The following is a 17,878-nucleotide window of genomic DNA, read 5'->3' as shown; positions in this document are numbered from 1 at the left end:
CGCAGACACACACACAAACACACACACACACACACACACACACACACACACACACACCGGGGGGGGGGGGGAGAGGGAAAAGGAGAGGGAGAGGGTAAGGCTGAGGGCAAGGCAGAGAGGGAGAGGGAGAGGGAGAGGGAGAGGGAGAGAGAGACAGAGAGAGAGACAGAGGGAAAGGGAGAGGGAGAGAGAGAGATTAATGTTATTCAACCATTAGAAAATATGAGATCTTCCTTTCACTTCACTGAAAAACAAGATCAGAAGGGGGAAACACTAAGCAAAACTTGGACTGGAGTTGGTGTATTGCACCAAAGTAAAAGACTATGGGGTTGGGGTGGGGAAGGTTCAGGTCCTAGAACATGACGGTTTAGTGGGGGGTTGTATTGTTATGTGAAAACCGGGAAATATTATGCATGTACAAACTATTGTATTATACTGTCAAATGTAAACCATTAATCCAACAATAAAGATTTTTTTAAAAATATTTATTTTATTTATTTATTCCCTTTTGTTGCCCTTGTTGTTTTATTGTTGTAGTTATTATTGTTGTTGTCGATATTGGATAGAACAGAGAGAAATGGAGAGAGGAGGGTAAGACAGAGAGGAGGAGAGAAAGATAGACACCTGCAGACCTGCTTCACCGCCTGTGAAGCGACGCCTGCAGGTAGGGAGCCGGGGTTTGAACCAGGATCCTTATGCGGGTCCTTGTGCTTTGCGCCACCTGCGCTTAACCCGCTGCGCTACATACAGCCCGACTCCCAATAAAGATATTTAAAAAAAAAAATACAAAATCTTTATTTTTGTTACAATATGGATGACATGGGGTAGGTTTATGTTAGGTGAAATAAGCCAGAAAGTTAAAGGCAAACATTTTTCTTCATTTCTTCATTTTTTTCTTCCTTCTTTCCTTCCTTCTTTTCTTTCTTTCTTTTTGATACTAAGAGATAAACAAAACAAGGGAGAGAGAGGCAGAGAGTTGTGAGACATCTGCATCACTGCTCCACTGGGTAAGCCACCACCTGCTCTGATTTATAAAATAATTTTTATTATGTATCACTGAAAACATGTGAGTGTCTCAATTATATATGGGGTTTAAAAACACAAGGGAACAATATGAAACAAAAACAAATCCCTAGACTCTCATTAAAAAAAAAAAAGTCACCAAAAAAGGAGAGGAATGGGCTTGAAAGAAAAGAGGAGGGGGCAATGGGTTGTGAGGGAGACTTATCAGCACTTTGTAGTAGGCATGGAGTAATGCTACTTACTTTGAAAATATGTGAAATTGTAATTTAAGACATTGACAACCTACTCTCTTCCCTGATCCAGCTCTGACACCATCTTCCCAGACAATACTTTCAGCCCACCTGCATGTTAGCTGTCAGTCTCAGGCAAAACTTAGTAAAGTCATGGGCTACATGGAATATACCTAAAAATAGACTTCTTAGCTTCTTCTAATATAAGGACCCTAAATTTCATCTCCTATATTCTTAACTATAGATTATTGATTATTAAACAATTAGTTCTGTTTTATATCTTAAGGCTTTTCTGTTTTTCAGCAGATACTACCATGATGCAACTTCACTTCCCTGGGCAAATGACCTCACCAGTGTGTCCTGGAACACCACCTCCCCAGAGTTCCCACTAGGGAAAGATAGAAACAGGCTGGGGTATGGGTCAACCTGACAATGCCCATGTCCAGCAGAGAAGCAATTACAGAAGCCAGACCGTCCACCTTCTGCATCCCGTAGATATCTTTGGTTCATACACCCAGATGGATAAAGAATAGATAATTTTCTAATGGAGGAGGTGGGGTATGGAACTCTGGTGGTGGGAATTGTATGGAAGTGTACCCCTCTTATCCCACAGTTATGTTGTCCATTATTAAATGACTAATAAAAAATAAACACTAACAACCTCTTAAACCAATTTTACCTTATTTTAAAATACACTTTTAAATATTTGTCTAGAACTTGTATGCATTGTGGGGAATCCTGCAACAACCATGCCCTCCCCTACAATTCACCTTCAATTAGCAGAGATATTTCCTTTTTGCTTGGGAGTGAGAGTGTTTTACATATATCTATCACTGGGAGATGAAAGTTTGTATCCATGTGTCAAAAGTGTACTATACACCATCAACCTCCTCCTCCCAGAATAAAATTATGTAAAAAAAAAGGAAAGAAAACAAATTATTAAACAACGCTTAATTTGGTTTTGTATTGTTCTGTTTTGTGTTTTGCTGTTGCTGGTGGTTGTGTGTGTGAGTCTCTCTTTCTCTCTGTCTCTCTCTCTCTGTGTGTGTGTGTGTGTGTGTGTGTGTGTGTGTGTGTGTGTGTGTGTGTGTGTGTGTATGTGTTATCTCTGGGGCTTACTACTAACTTGGCTCCACCATTCTCACTGACCATTTTTCTCCATTTCTTCTATGTATCCCCCCCCTTTTTTTCTATTTGATAGTAAGAGATAAAGAGAAAGGAAGAGAGAGACAGAGAATGATGAGACACCTGCATCACTGCTCCACCATTAGTGAAGCTTTCTCCCTGCAGGTGGGGACTGGACACTTGAATCCATGTGCTCCACTGGGTGAGCCACCACCTGCTCCAATTAGTTTTTACGATTTATCATTGACAATCCAGGCTGAGAATATTTCAGCTGAGCTGGAAAAAATAGATCACTTAGTGCAATATTTTGCCATGTGCACAACCCAGCTCCAAGCCCAGCTACCATAATGTTGAAAGAAGCTTTCATATTGTGATCTCTTCCACTCTCTGTCTCTGTGAAGAAGGAAGAAGAGGAGGATGAGTAGACACAGAAGAATCAGAAGCAAAAGATTCTACTGTAGCCTCATGGAATTCAGGAGGAATATATATATGGTGGGGTATGTCAGTTAAGACTAGAAAATGGGGGTCGGGCAGTAGAGCAGTAGGTTAAGTGTACACAGCGCAAAGCACAAGGACCGGCGTAAGGATCCCGGTTCAAGCCCCCAACTCCCCACCTGAAGGGAAGTAGCTTCACTAGTGGTGAAGCAGGTCTGCAAGTGTCTATCATTCTCTCCCCCTTTCTGTCTTCATTTCCTCTCTCAAATTCTCTCTGTCCTATCCAACAACGACGACAACAATAATAATAACCACAACAACAAAGGCAACAAAAGGGAAAAAAATACTCTCCAGTGGATTTGCGGTGTAGGCACCGAGCCCCAGCAATGACCTGGAGAAAAAAAAATGACTAGAAAATGAGGAGGAACTGACCATTTCACCTAAAGAGTGAGCAGGCCAAGGGTGTAGACAAGAGATAGATGAGGTTAGGTTCAACAATATGATGAGATTCTCAGTGTAAGACAATGGTTACTCTTAGTGGAGTTTGAATTGTTACGTGGAAAACTACGAAATGTTACATATGTACAAACTATTGTATTTTATTTTACTGTTGGCTGTAAATGATTAATTATCCAATAAAGAACTTATAAAAAGTGGTTTCTGAAGTTTGTAAGAATACTAAGAAAGTAGATTGCTATATCCCTCTCAAAGAATTTCTACAGCAAAACCATAAAGTCTTTTTTTTTTTTTTTTTGTCTTATTTCGTCACCAGGATTCCCGCTGAGGTTCAGTACATGGGTCCACCATCCTGAGGGGTATTTATTTTGCCTTTGATATAGGTTGAGAGACAAGTGGAAGAAGGGAAGAGGAGGAGGAAATGAAGGAGACAGAGTAAGAATGAGAACTTGCAGCACTGCTCCAGAGACAAAGACTTACCCCACTGTAGGTGAGGACCAAGGGCTTTAACATGGGTCCTTGATCATGGCAATGAATGAATTTACCTGGTAAATCTGTCTATATTTAGTCTGATACACTCATGCAAATCTCTGACAAATATAATAGCATAATTTCATACTAGGTGGATAAGTCACCTGCTAACATATGGACATATTAATTATACTTTTGCTATAATTAGCATTATTTTTCCATTGTGAAATTGATTTAAAAAATTTAGTGCATTTAACAAGGCCAACGTTCCATGTACATTGTGTTCTATAGTGTCTCATGACCAGCAGTGATGCCTCACCAAGTACATTACTCACACTAGAAGAACATATAACAGGTTCAGGTGTGCACTTAATTTTACCTTTATTTAGACCCCAACTACTTGGCACCCCATTTTTCCAATAATGGTTCTAATTTATGCATTTTCTACATTTTCTACTTTAATAACATATCCAATTTTCATATTACTATATTTATTTTCACAGGCCTTTCTGAATCTTCAGTAAGAGCGATGAACAAATACTTACTAGTGGTGAAGAGAAGTTTTCTAGGGTCCTGAGAAAGTAAAAAAATAACAGATTAGAAAGAGAGGATTGATCACATATAATTCTACCAAGAACTTGCAACATGAAAGAGCCAGGCATCAGGCAGGTGTGGTAATATCCCCACAATGGAAAGGAAAAAATTAAAAATAAATTAAGGTCCATTCGTATAAAGAGGATGAGAAAGATTTTTACTTTCTAATAGAGCAAGCTACAGCACAGATGTTATAAAGACAAGTACCCTGTTGAGAAATGTGTGTCAAAAATATTGATTGTGGGGCCAGGTGGTAGTGCACCTGGTTAAGTGCACATGTTAGAATGCACAAGGACCCAGGTTCAAGTCGCTGGTCCACACCTGCAGGGGAAAGCTTTATGACTAGTGAAGCAATGGTGTAGGTGTCTCTTTGACTCTCTTCCTCTCTGTCTCCCCCTTTCTCTCAATTTCTGTCTACTCTACCCAATAAATAAATAAAGACTAAAAAAAATAAAATATCGGTCATGGCTATTTGGGGAGGAAAACCTTTTATATTTTTTCCCTCATTTATTTAGGAGTGACAAAATATTTTGTTGAAAATACATCCCTCTTGAAATGAACTAAGTTTAATAACAAAGTCTGAAAAGGGGCTCAAAATTTTGCAATATTAACTAAAATTTTATTTGGTCACTAAATGCTAAAACTTTTATAGTTAGTAAGCATATGAATTGTAAAAATTAATGGGAGAAGGAAAGGAAAGACACAAGCAGGAGAGAGCTCCCAGGGTATGGTGATATTATATCAGACTGGACAGCTGTAAAAAGTGTTGTTTGCTTACAATGGTACCTGAACTAATAAATGCAGGAGTCATACAACCCCAAATAACCTCCTGAAGGATCCACCACTCACCTCATAGGAACCCCCACACAAGTAGTTCTCTTTCATAAGCAAGTTCACATGGAGAAATGTGTTTTAATGTCAGGTACTGTCCAGTACCAAACCCAAGTCAACATCACCTATTTCTAGGGCTAACAGATAGCAGCAAAAGACAAGAGAATAGAAAATAGGCACTGACAAAGCAATGCCTTCAAAATGAAAGTAACTATCCAGGGTCCTCAAATGCTCTTCGTCCACTATCCTTCCACAGCATAGCATCTAAATTATTGAGGGATTTTGAGCCTACAGTATAGGCAGTATCTTATAGGCATATAAGAGGACTGAAAAGAGACTTAATGGAGCAGAAGGCTGGCCTGAGTGGCCACCATCCAAAGATAATGAATAGGTAAGTGCCTATAAAATAGCTTACTTTGAAAGTGTGCTGCTTTGCCAAGTGTACAACCCAGGTTCAAGTCTAGACCCCAGGCTTCAGTACTGTTCTCTCTCTCTCTCTCTCTCTCTCTCTCTCTCCCTCTCCCTCTCCCTCTCCCTCTCCCTCTCCCTCTCCCTCTCCCTCCCCTCCCTCTCTCCCTCCCTGTCTCCATTTAAAAAATAAAATGGGGCAGTATTGTGGTGCACTTGGCTGAGCTCACACTTAATCATCCAAAAGGACCTGGGTTCAAGCCCCCAGTTTCCATCTGCAAGATAGAAGCTTCACGAACGGTAGAGCAATGCTGCAGGTGTCTCTTGTTCTTACTCCCTCTCTATCGTCAACTCCTCTCTCATTTTTGCTCAGGCCCTATCAAAGAAAAAGAAAGAAAATGGAAGGAAAACATAAAACATAAATAATAAAAATAAAACATAAGAGATACTCTCTCAACTTCCTATTTTAGAAGCAGAGACTGTGACAGTTTAGCTGCACTTTCAACTGAGGAGGAGTAACATTAAAGAAGAATGCATTTGAAAAGCATAGGCCTTCATGAGTCTTCTTACAAAAGGGGAAGGAAAATAAGAAGAGAGAATTCACCTACCTCATCTTGGTATCTGGCTGCATTCAGTTCAATCATGTCCTGACGGAAATTCACTGAGAATTTCAGGGCATTCACCAGGTGGGCCGCCACATGCACACCTACAGAATCACACCCCCACAAGTAAGGAGGCTTCCAGACCTGCTTGAAGAGAGTAGCCAGCCCCAATTCCAGTCTACATGGAGACAAACTGTGACCACGATAAACATGAAGTATTAGATACAAGAGTGAAGAAGTTCCAAAAACACAACATACCTTGATGACTGTTCTAGTACTACAAGGGTTATGAAGGAACAGAATTTTCAAACGTCAGAATAAAATAACAGTCGTAAGTCAAGTGTAGAATTACATCCTCAAACACACACTTGATATGATATATGGACATTTATTTATAAATTTAGGTAACTCATGGATACTCTAAATTCCACATCTTTATCTTCTCTCATGGCATCAAACCTTTAAGACACCTTATATATAGTTACCTCACAAACTCTAAAGTTGTTTGTTTGTTTTACCAGAGCACTTCTCAGCTAAGTGATGCTAGGAATTGAACTTGGGACCTTGAGTGCCTCAGGCAGGAAAGTTTTTTTTTTTTTGTATGACCATTGTGATATCAGTCCAGCCCAGCCCAACCTACTAAATATTGTTTTATATTTTATTTAATGAGAGACAGGCAGACAGTTGGAGACAGACATACTAGAGCTTTGCTCAGCTCTGTGCTGAGTAGTGGTGCAGGGGACTGAATCTGTGACCTCAGAGCCTCAGGCATGAATGTCTTTTGCAGAATCATTATGCTGTCCCCCCAGCTCAAGCAGCTGAAATATTTTACAGTGCACAAATTCAAATAAATACAGACAAAAATACAATGGCAATAGTGTTGGCAATTATTTCCATGAATTAAAAACTCAGCAAGGGAGTCAGGTTAAGTACACTTGGTGTGAAGTGCAAGGACAGGTGTAAGGATCCCAGTTTGAGCCCCCAGATCCCCACCTGTAGGGGAGTTGTTTCATAGGAGGTGTCTATCTTTCTCTCCCCCTCTCTGTCTTCCTCTCCTCTCTCCATTTCTCTCTGGCCTATCTAACAATGATGACATCAATAACAACAACAATAACTACAACAACAATAAAAAAACAAGGGCAACAAAAGGGAAAATAAAATAAAAAATTAAATATTAAAAAAACTCATCAAAACAATCTCTACAATTTCATAATCTCCCTACAGAGACCCAGGAAAAAAAGTGTTCCACAGACTCAAAATCCAAATACAATCTAAAATATGAGGCTGTCACTAAATAACTAAAGCCAAATTCCTTCTGGCTTGGCCAGGGAAAAGGAATATTACCTTGAAGAAGGTGGACAAGGAAAGAACAAATGGGCGTGTGCAATTAGGCTCACATGTCCTCCTCCAATGCCCACCCATTCTTGCCAGTGAAATAAGGTTTGAACTAATAGGACATTTTGGATAAAGAAGTTATGGAACATATACTCAATGGAATAGTATATGGCAATTTAAAAAGACAATATTAAATTCTTCAAAACAAAATGGATAGAACTAGAGGTGAGTATGCTTAGTAAAGAAGTAAAAGACAACTGCTAAATAGTTTCACTCACACAAGGGATGTAGACAACTAAAACACAGAAACTTGGGGGGAAATGGTTAAAAGTAAGCTGTGTCTAAGATCTTAGGAACACTATGTTGTTTATCTTTGGGGATTTGGGGGGGGGGTACAGAATGCTGGTAGTGGCAGTGGTATAGAATTTTATCCCTATACCTGAGACATTGAAACTCCAGGTTCAATCTTTAGTACCAACACAAGCCAGAGCTACACAGTGTCCTGGTCTCTTTGTAGCTCACTTTCATTAAAGCAAATAAAATATTTTTTAAAAGAAACTATATTCCTAATGTCCTATAACCTTATAAATTGAGGCAGAGGAGCAACGATTAACTTATTAGTAAGCTCAGGTTAATTTCTTAGTTAAAGAAGAAAAATACAGTTGGTGGCAATCTTACACCTCCTCTCAATATAAACAGAACTCTCTACTGCTATAATTAAAATGATTTTGTTAAGGAGCAGTAGAATCTGCAATTTCTGCTAAAGATAGCTCTGATAGCCCAAATAAACTGCACTCTCTATATGCGGGGGGTTAGGGGGAGAACTATTGATCTTGTTGCTATGAGTTACTGTGGAGGGCTGATAACTGTATAAAAGGACAAGCCTTGTTGTAATCAACGCTCAGTTTTCTTTTGGATATGAGACATAACTGAGTGAAAGATGCTTCCTACTTAATTGCCTCAGTGTGTCTCATCTCTCTGAAAATCCAAAATCACTATTAGATCACTAATACAAAAATTCAAAAGTATTCTAAAAAATGAACATTATATTATAATGTGTTGCTAAAACAACAGATAATTAGTTGGAGACCTTTTATTTTTTAATCATATACCTCAGCTATTAATGTCTCACTTTACTTCTCTGCAACATTATAGTGACAAAAATAATACATTTAGTAAGGTAACTGACATAAAAATTACTCAGTTTTTAAATTTACATTAATGTATGATATACAATGGTTCAAAAGAAGCTAATATCTGGAGGCTCTAGAATTCTACAATCTACTCAATCTGTAATACAAATTAAGTTAAAAATTCTTAGAACGACCAGTAAAACAGGGGGCCGGGCGGCAGTGCAGCAGGTTAAGCGCATGTGGCACAAAGTGCAAGGAGCAGCGTAAGGATCCTGGTTCAAGTCCCTGGCTCCCCACCTGCAGGGGAGTCGCTTCACAGGCAATGAAGTAGGTCTGCAGGTGTCTATCTTTCTCTCCCCCTCTGTCTTTCCCTCCTCTCTCCATTTCTCTCTGTCCTATCCAACAATGAATGACATCATCAACGACAATAATAACCACAACAAGGCTACAAGGACAACAAAAGGAGGGAAAATCGCCTCCAGAGGCAGTGGATACATGGTGCAAGCACCGAGCCCCAGCAATAACCCTGGAGGCAAAAAAAAAAGAAGACCAATAACCCTAAAAGAGGAAGATCTTAATGCTACATAACATAAGAATTATTTATTTACAAGAGTTATATGCTCCTGTCAGTAGTCAGATAGGAGGGATTAAGGCAAAAGAGTCTCCTAATCAATAAATAGGACACTTGATATGGGTAAAGCAAAGCATCTTTAGGTAAGACAAAACTGTGCATTGGTATCTAAGCTTCTTTCATGAAGACTGTGTTCTCTTGCTGACACTGGCAGTTATAAAAAGCCCTTCTTTTATTTCTGTTTATTTTATTTTATTTTTCATTAGTGGTTTAATAATTTAAGAATGTGGGATAAGAGGGGTACGATTCCATACAATTCCCACCACCAGAGTTCCACATCCCATCCCTATACACTGGAAGCTCCCCTATTCATAGGAATATGGATCAAAGATCTTTATGGGCTGCAGAAGGTGGAAGGTCAGTCTTTTGTAACTGCTTCTCCACTAGACATGAGCATTAACAGGTTGATCCCAGCCTATTTCTATCTTTCCCTAGTGGGGACTCTGGGGAAGTGGGGTTCCAGGACACACTGGTAAGGTCATTTGCCCAGGGAAGTGAAGTTGGCATCATGGTAGTGTCTACTGAAAAGCAGAAAAGCATTAAGATATAAAACAGAATAAATAGCTTAATAATCAGGAATCTGTAGTTAAGAATATAGGAGATAAGATTTGGGGTCTTCATATTAGAAGAAGCTAAGAAGTCTATTTTAGGTATATTCCAAGTGGCCCATGACTTTACTAAGTTTTGCCTGAGCCTGACAGCTAACATGCAGGTGGGCTGAAAGTATTGTCTGGGAAGATGGTGTCAGAGTTGGAAACAGGACTAGAAAGCTGGACCAGGACAGACAGTAGTTCTCAAATATGGGAAAAAATATATAAATACCATTAGTTATAAACCCCATCAAGCTGACCTATGGCCCATGTCTATCCATACTTAGCACAGGAGCCTATGCAACCTCTGCATCCCTGCTGGTCTAAATTCTCATCCCAGCGGGCCTGAACTCGCATTCCATGGTGGTCACAGCCAGGAACATTCTAGGCCACACTTAATTCAGGACCAGTCTTCTGCAAGTGGTATAGTATGTAGACGCAGCCTCCTTTCTGAGAGCGGGGCAATTTCTATCACTGTTGTTCTACATTGACGGCAAAGTCCTGTAGAGGCTCACAAGAGGATTTATAATGATGTTCCTGATGGAGATGACCAGTGATAGTGGAAAGAAGTCTAGCAGATGGAGACTTGTCTCAAGTGGCCTCCCCCAGGGCTCTGTTCTGGCTCCTACGCTATTTAATATTTACATCAATGACCTCCCAGAAACTTCTTCAAGGAAGTTCATCTACGCCAATGACATCTGCTGTGCAACTCAGGCATCCAAGTTTGACATCCTCAAGGAAACACTCACGAAAGACATGTCTCTGATATCTGATTACTGTAAAAAATGGCGACTAATCCCTAGCACTGCAAAAACGGTATTATCTGTTTTGCATCTACACCATGCCTTGGCCTTGCGTGAGCTTAATGTGCAGCTTGACGATATGAGAATCCAGCATGAAGCCCAGTCAGTCTACCTTGGCGTTACTCTCTATTGCACTCTGTCATTTCACGAACATCTCATAAAAACTGCAGCAAAGGTGGGCGCAAGGAATAACATCATTGCAAGACTGGCCAGCTCCTCATGGGGCGCGAGCGCTTCCACACTACAATCATCATCTCTGGCATTATGCTATTCCACTGAAGAATACTGTGCCCCAGTATGGTTCCGTAGCCCCCATGTCCACTTGGTCGATTCCAAATTATATCCTCCATGAGGATAATTTCTGGAACCATCCGTTCCACCCCGGTTCCATGGCTGCCAGTTCTTCGCAACATCGCCCCGCCAGATATTCGTCGGGATGCGGCATCATCTAAGTTCATTTCCCACGTCTACGCTCGACCGGACCTGCCAATATACGCGGATATCTTCGCCCACCCTGTCCAACGCTTGACGTCTCGTCACCCAATCTGGTCCCCTACGCCTACACTGAACTTCTCTGTTCCAAACTCTTGGAAACAGAGTTGGCAGTCAGCTGAGGTAAAGAACAAACACCTCATCACAGTCCCCTGTAAGCGTCAACCCGGCTTTGACCTAGCACGTTATGATTGGGCCCTCCTCAATCGCTATCGAACAGGCCATAGCCTGTGTGTGTGTGTGCCGCTATGTTCCATCACTGGGGAGCCAGAGACGACCCGAACTGCCCCTGCGGCTACAGACAGACTATGACCCACATAGTCAACGACTGCCACCTCTCCAGATTCAAAGGAGGTCTCGAAACTTTACATCAGGCTCAACCTGACACTGTTGACTGGCTATGGAAGAAGGGCAAATGCTAGAAGAAGAAGTGGAAAGAAGGATATGTTTAAGGTCTAGGCCTAACGTATCTATATGGGAATCTCAGGATTCCCTAACTACGGCCCCAAGTTATGGGGTGGCCTGAATGTGACCAAAAGGGTCATCATTAAAAAAGTGCTAGTCTCTTACCCTTATCCAGCTTTTGTAGTCCTTACTTTATCTGACAGGGTTAGGCTTAGAGTGATTGAGGGACGTGAAATAGGAAGTAGGTGAAAAGGGTATAAGTAGAAAATGTTTAAGTACTTTATGGTGTCTTTCTTAAATCTTTCTACTTGCTTGCTGCACTGACTGAGTCACTGTAGACTATCGCACACTTTTACTTTAAGGTATATATATTTCCCCTAACTTATGCATCCGTGTATACTCGTGCATCATCTGTGGGCCCTGGTCTATAGGTTCTATAACTCTGCCAGGAGGTATGCCACTCAAAATGGAACTTACAAGTCCTATGAGCTAGGAAAGATCTCACCCGAGTACTGGAGCTAGAGGATTGACATCCTAGGCCTTGTGTCTCTGAACACAGTCAAAAGTGGAACATACTGAGGTGTCCCTGGTTGCATTATTTTGGCTGAGATCAGCAAATGTAGTATAAAATGGTATAGATCAAAAGATGCATGAAGGAAAACAAGCAAATCCCCAGAGGTTCAATACCAGATCTTACTATGATTTATGTTATTTAGTGATATTTACAAATAATTATATCGTATATACTGACAAGACCGGTTGCTTCTGGTCTTCCTGGTCTAAGATTATAGGTAATTTAATATTTACAAAAAGAAAGAAAAAAGTTATTTTTTAAAATGCATTAACAATGTGAACCTAGTGTTGAAATTCAATGTTTACTAATTTGAAACCTTAAGTGTGAAAAAGCCCTTCATTTTAAATCAAAGGCTTTTATATTAGCTATATACTCCATGAGTCAGAAGTACAGAGGCATCCTTAGAGGAACAGTAATTGTCATTTTCTCTGATGAGAGTAATAGGTGACGGCTACATGGTATAATCATTAAGGGATACACTCACCTATTTTAAAAGATAGGCTTACTAGCTATCTACAAAATGGAGAACCCCCCTCCCCCACTCTGTCTGCAGTACTCCAACCTTTAGGTTTATGATTAGTCAACAACTTGTTTGGCTTTATATGTTAACTCTCTTTTCAGCCATCAGGTTCCACATGGCTGTTTGGCTAGTATGATGCCAAACAGATTTCCCTGGATAGACAACCCCACCAGTGTGTCCTGGAGCTCCAGTTCCCCAGAACCCCACCCCAGTAGGGAAAGAGAGAGGCAGGCTGGGAGTATGGATCGACCTGTCAATGCCCATGTTCAGTGGGAAGTCTCAATGGCCTTGGGTCCATACTCCCAGAGGGTTAAAGAACAGGAAAGCTATCAAGGGAGGGGATGGGATACAGAGTTCTTGTGGTGGGAATTGTGTGGAGTTGTACCCCGCTTATCCCAAGGTTTTGTTAGTGTCTCCTTTTTATAAATAAATTAAAATAAAAAATATAAAATATAAAAAAAGATCTTTTAGGTCCAAAAAAAATTTTCAGGCCGTTGGGGATCAGACAGTGGTGTGCACTTTATTATGTACAAGGATCTTATTAAAGGCCCTGGTTCCTACCTGCAGGAGGAAAAGCTTCATAAGCATTGAAGCAGTGCTGTTTTACTATCTCCCCCTCCTCTCTCAAATTTTTTTTCTGTATCTAATAAAAATTGGACATCACTACTTATTTAATATGTCAAAGGAAAATAGACTGAATGTCTCAAGTTCTTTGAATGCATACATTTCACTTCTCAATATATATTCCTTTAATGATTTAAGTTTCAAATTTTTTTACTAAATGAATTTGCACACTGGGCTTTAATTGTTAAAGCATTTCTAATAACAACCTTTTTTTGAAATGCCAAATCACCTATAATCTTAGACCAGGTAGGTCAGAAGCAACTGGTCCTTTCAGTATATAAAATTTTTTTTCAGTTTTTTTTTTTTTTCAATTTTTTTTTTCCAGGGCACTGCTCAATTCTGGCTTATGGTGGTGTGAGGGATTGAACCTGGGACTTTGGAGTCTCAGGCATGAGATAAGACAAAACATTAAATGAGGGTGTCGGGAGGTAGCTCAACGGGTTAAGTGCACATGGCGTGAAGCACAAGGACCAGGTAATGATCCCAGTTTGAGCCCTGGCTCACAACCTGCTTCACAAGCAGGGAAGCAGGTCTGTAGGCGTCTTTCTCTCCCCTTTTCTGTCTTACCCTCCTCTCTTGATTTCTCTCTTTCCTATCCAACAGCAATGACAGAAATAACAATGATAATAACTATCTATTGCTGTCTTAAACACTAAAACAACAAGGAACTTTCCTCATTTTCTTTAAAATCCATATTTCACCCAGTTCTGGAATCTTTGGGACTTGGCTCATATTTCTTCATGCTTCTCCTCTTGATCTCCTCCCCTGTGATACTGCCTTTACTGACCTCAACTAAATCAATGTAACCAGGGCTTCCACTGCACGTTTTACTTAGGGCTATATCCAGAGATGCCAAGCCTAAGATGTCAACCTTCCAACTCCAATAGTCTGGTGAGACCTTTCCTAAATCATGGGACTCCTTAGCTCCATTTCAGATGGTTTGTTCCCTAACAAAGTTACAGAGTCTAGATATAGAATATGGCCTAAGGGATAGGGTGCATGTGCACATGTATCCATAAGTTAGGGGAAAATATGTACCTCAAAGTAAAAGTACTCAGTAATCTGCTGTAAGTAGATTTAGACTCAGTAAGTTCAGCAAACAAGTAGAAATACCTAAAGAAGACACCATAAAGTACCTAATCAAATATTTACTACTTAAGCCAAGAAATCCTCCTCTCCTACCTCATATGTCACCTCCCTCAATCACTTTAAGTCTAACCTCATCAGATAAAGACTACAAAAGCTGGTGGTCCGGGAGGTGGCACAGTGGATAAAGCACTGGACTCTGATGTGAGGTCCCGAGTTCAAGCCCCGGCAGCACATGTACCAGAGTGATATCTGGTTCTTTCTCTCTCTCCTCCTATCTTTTCTCATCAGTAGATAAATAAAATATTAAAAAAAAAAAAAAGACAACAAAAGCTGGATAAAGGCAAGAGACTGCCACAGTTTAATGATGGCCTTTTTGGTCAACTCCAAATCATCCCATTATCTGGAGCCATAGTCAGGGAATCTGTAGATTCCCACATTGATATAATGGGCCTATCTAATAGATCTCTCTCTCCACCATCACTGGTCGTTTCCATCAGGAATGTCATCATAAGCCCTCTTGTGGTCCTCTCTAGGTGCCCTCATTGTAGAGCAGCAATTGTAGGGATTGCCCCACTCTCTGAAGGGAGACTGGCTCAACCTACTCTGCCACTTCAGGAAGACTGGTCTGGAAATTAGTGCAGTTTAGAAGGTTCCTAGCTGTGACCAGGGACTGTGAGCTGTTGGGACTATGTGTAAGCCTGATAGAGCTTAGGGAGAACCACCCCCGTCCTTGGATGGAGGTCTGAGAAGATAACCTCTTGGTAAGTCTCTCTCAACCGAGGTGAGCAAAAGGGGGGAAACTCAGACTTAGTTCTTTCCTTCTTGACTCTCAGGCCCACAGAAACCCCAATACTTCCCTCCATTAACTGCAGGCCACATGGCCGCAGATTCACTTATTCAAAGCCACCTTCTGATCACAGAAGGACACACCTTATTACACACTTCATCACACACCTCAGACCCGAGACAAGAGAAATTCCAAACTATATGGCTTTTTGATATCCATCTTCTCTCTGTCTCCCCCTACGGGTTTAACCCCTATGCTTCTCTCAAATACCTTTGGATAATTAAGTTGCTTGCGTCATGGAGAATAACTGTCTTGTATCTCATCAATTCCTGTCATACCAGCCCCCTACCTTAGGGGCATGCCGACCATTAAGAAACCTGTAATTTCTGATATATTTCAGTAATAATTCCCTTCGTTTGTTTTTGTATTTAACTCACGTCCACCTTGCTAATAAATGAGTTCTGAGTTCTGAATTCTGAACACACTGGAGAGCTCCCTGGTGTCTTTTATTTTGTGTCACCCCTGTCGTGAGTGAGAAAGAACCAGTCCATTACCTTTCCCCTGGAGATCACCCCGCCAGAGAGACCTGACAGTGAGCCTAGGCAGACAAGGACTCAGAGGTTACACAGGCTCCTGTGCCAAATATGAATAGACATGAGCTGTAGGTCAGATCAACAGGGTTAACAATTAATGGTATTAATATACTCTTTCTATATTTGGGAGCTACTCTCTCCCCTCATCCAGTTTTCTAGTCCTATTCTAAACTCTGACACCATCTTCCCAGACAATAATTTTAGTCCATCCACATGCTAGTTATCAGTCTCAGGAAAAAGTTACTAAAGTCATGGGCCATATGGAGTATATCTTAAAAAGACTCCCTAGCTTCCTCCCACACAAAGACCTTAAATTTAATTTGCCTTATTCCCACCTTTGTGTGCCTGCTTATTAAACAATTTGCTTTATACCTTACTGTCTTTCAGCCACCAAGTTGCAGATGCTACCATGATGCCATCCTGACTTGCCCCAGCAGACAACCTCACCAATGTGTCCTGGAATCTCACATCTCCAGAGCCCCACCCCACTAGGGAAAAGTAGAAACAGACTAGGGGTCAGAGTGGGTCTTCCAATGTCCATGATCAGCAGAGAAACAAATACAGAAGCCAGAGCTTCCACTTTCTATACCCCATAAAGAATTTTAGTCCAGGAGAGTAGCATAATGGTTATGCAAACAGACTGTCATGCCTGAAGCTCCAAAGTCTCAGGTTCAGTCTCCAGCACCATTATAAGCCAGAACAGAACAGTGCTTTGGTAAGAAAAAAAAAAAAAGAAAAAAATTTTGGTCTATACTCCTAAAAAGGTATAAAAAATAGGGAAGTTTCCAATGGATGGCAAAGGGAACTCTGGTGGTGGGAACTGTGTGGAATTATACCCCTGTTATCTTACAATCTTGTTAATCATTAATTAAAATTTAAAATAAAATATAAAAAGAAAGAATGAAGGAAGGGAGGGAAAAAGGAAGGGAGGAAGGAAAGAATGGAGGGAAGAAGGCAAGCTAGCCAGATACTAGGAATGATTGATTTTATGTGCTGAAACCTCCATAATAAACCTGGTGGCAATTAACAGTTAAGAAAGAAAGAAAGAAAGAAAGAAAGAAAGAAAGAAAGAAAGAAAGAAAGAAAAGAAAAGAAAGTGGAAGGGAAGGGAAGGGAAGGGAAGGGAAGGGAAGGGAAGGAAAGGAAAGGAAAGGAAAGGAAAGGAAAGGAAAGGAAAGGAAAGGAAAGGAAAAGAAAAGAAAAGAAAAGAAAAGAAAAGAAAAGAAAAGAAAAGAAAGAAAAGAAAAGGAAAATCCAGAGTTTCTAACTTTATGGGCCTAAGTGCTACGAGCTATATGTGTAAAATGCTGTGCTGCTAAATACCCTTTGATTTCTTAGTCCTCAATTTCTTGATGATTGTAAAGCCCCTGAATTGTAATGCCTGTTAATGATTTATACTTTAGTCATTTACTTGATAAACTATTTTCCTAATTACTGAGAAGCTCTGTATAAAGCAGAAAAACATTTTACTCCCTGCTATCTCTCATATTCTTCTTTCTGGCTACCAAACTATTCTCTAAAGGGTATCTGGTGAATGAATTAAGGTAATGAGGTAATGAGAAAGTTGGTCACCAAGACCTTGAAGCTAAAGACCTAAAGCTGCATGTTGTAGCAAACACCACTGCCTCTCAGACAATGGAATTTGTTATGTGGACACAATGAATACCTACTATGTAGCCAGATGATTACATAATAATACCATGGTGGTCTTGTACTGTTATGATTTGTGTACCCATGCAAGGGTGCTTTTGAAGTTTTTCATTCCATGTTCTGAACACACCCATTTTGAGAGTCTCTCTCTCTCCCTCTCTCTCTCTCTCTCCTCCTCCTCCTCTCTCTCTCTCTCTCTCTGTGTGTGTGTGTGTGTGTGTGTGTGTTGTGTGCGTGCACGCGTGCATGCCCATCTCTGGACCCTTTGATTCAACTGACAAGAGTTTGTGAAGATTCATTTCTCAACCCTGAGATATAAATTGGTCCCAGGATCCTGGCTTCAGGTACCTCCTAAAATTAGCCTAAAATTCCTATACTATGCCAGGTTCTTCACATAGCTTTTTTCATTTAACTCCTACAACAAAGCAAGGAGACTGTAAAATTCCCACAATTTCATAATTAAGATAAAGGTTTAAA

The 17,878-nt window shown here is 40.5% G+C and overlaps 1 protein-coding gene across 3 annotated transcripts in view; it reads right to left on the bottom strand.

The window, feature by feature from the left end:
• NOX4 (NADPH oxidase 4) overlaps nucleotides 1–17,878 on the bottom strand; it is a 187,696-nt gene that overhangs the window by 134,563 nt on the left and 35,255 nt on the right. For all 3 annotated transcript variants that reach the window (XM_060176671.1, XM_060176670.1, XM_060176669.1), the window contains exons 5-6: nucleotides 6,182–6,279; nucleotides 4,286–4,313 (exon numbers count right to left, since the gene is read on the bottom strand). In XM_060176671.1, coding sequence (XP_060032654.1) covers nucleotides 4,286–4,313; nucleotides 6,182–6,279 — 126 coding nt within the window. The remainder of the gene's footprint in view (nucleotides 1–4,285; nucleotides 4,314–6,181; nucleotides 6,280–17,878) is intronic.

The sequence above is a fragment of the Erinaceus europaeus genome, chromosome 17, assembly GCF_950295315.1.
Source record: "Erinaceus europaeus chromosome 17, mEriEur2.1, whole genome shotgun sequence".
Classification (NCBI taxonomy): domain Eukaryota; kingdom Metazoa; phylum Chordata; class Mammalia; order Eulipotyphla; family Erinaceidae; genus Erinaceus; species Erinaceus europaeus.
Note: the sequence above shows the minus strand (reverse complement) of the source record. Positions and strands in the feature narration are given on the sequence as shown.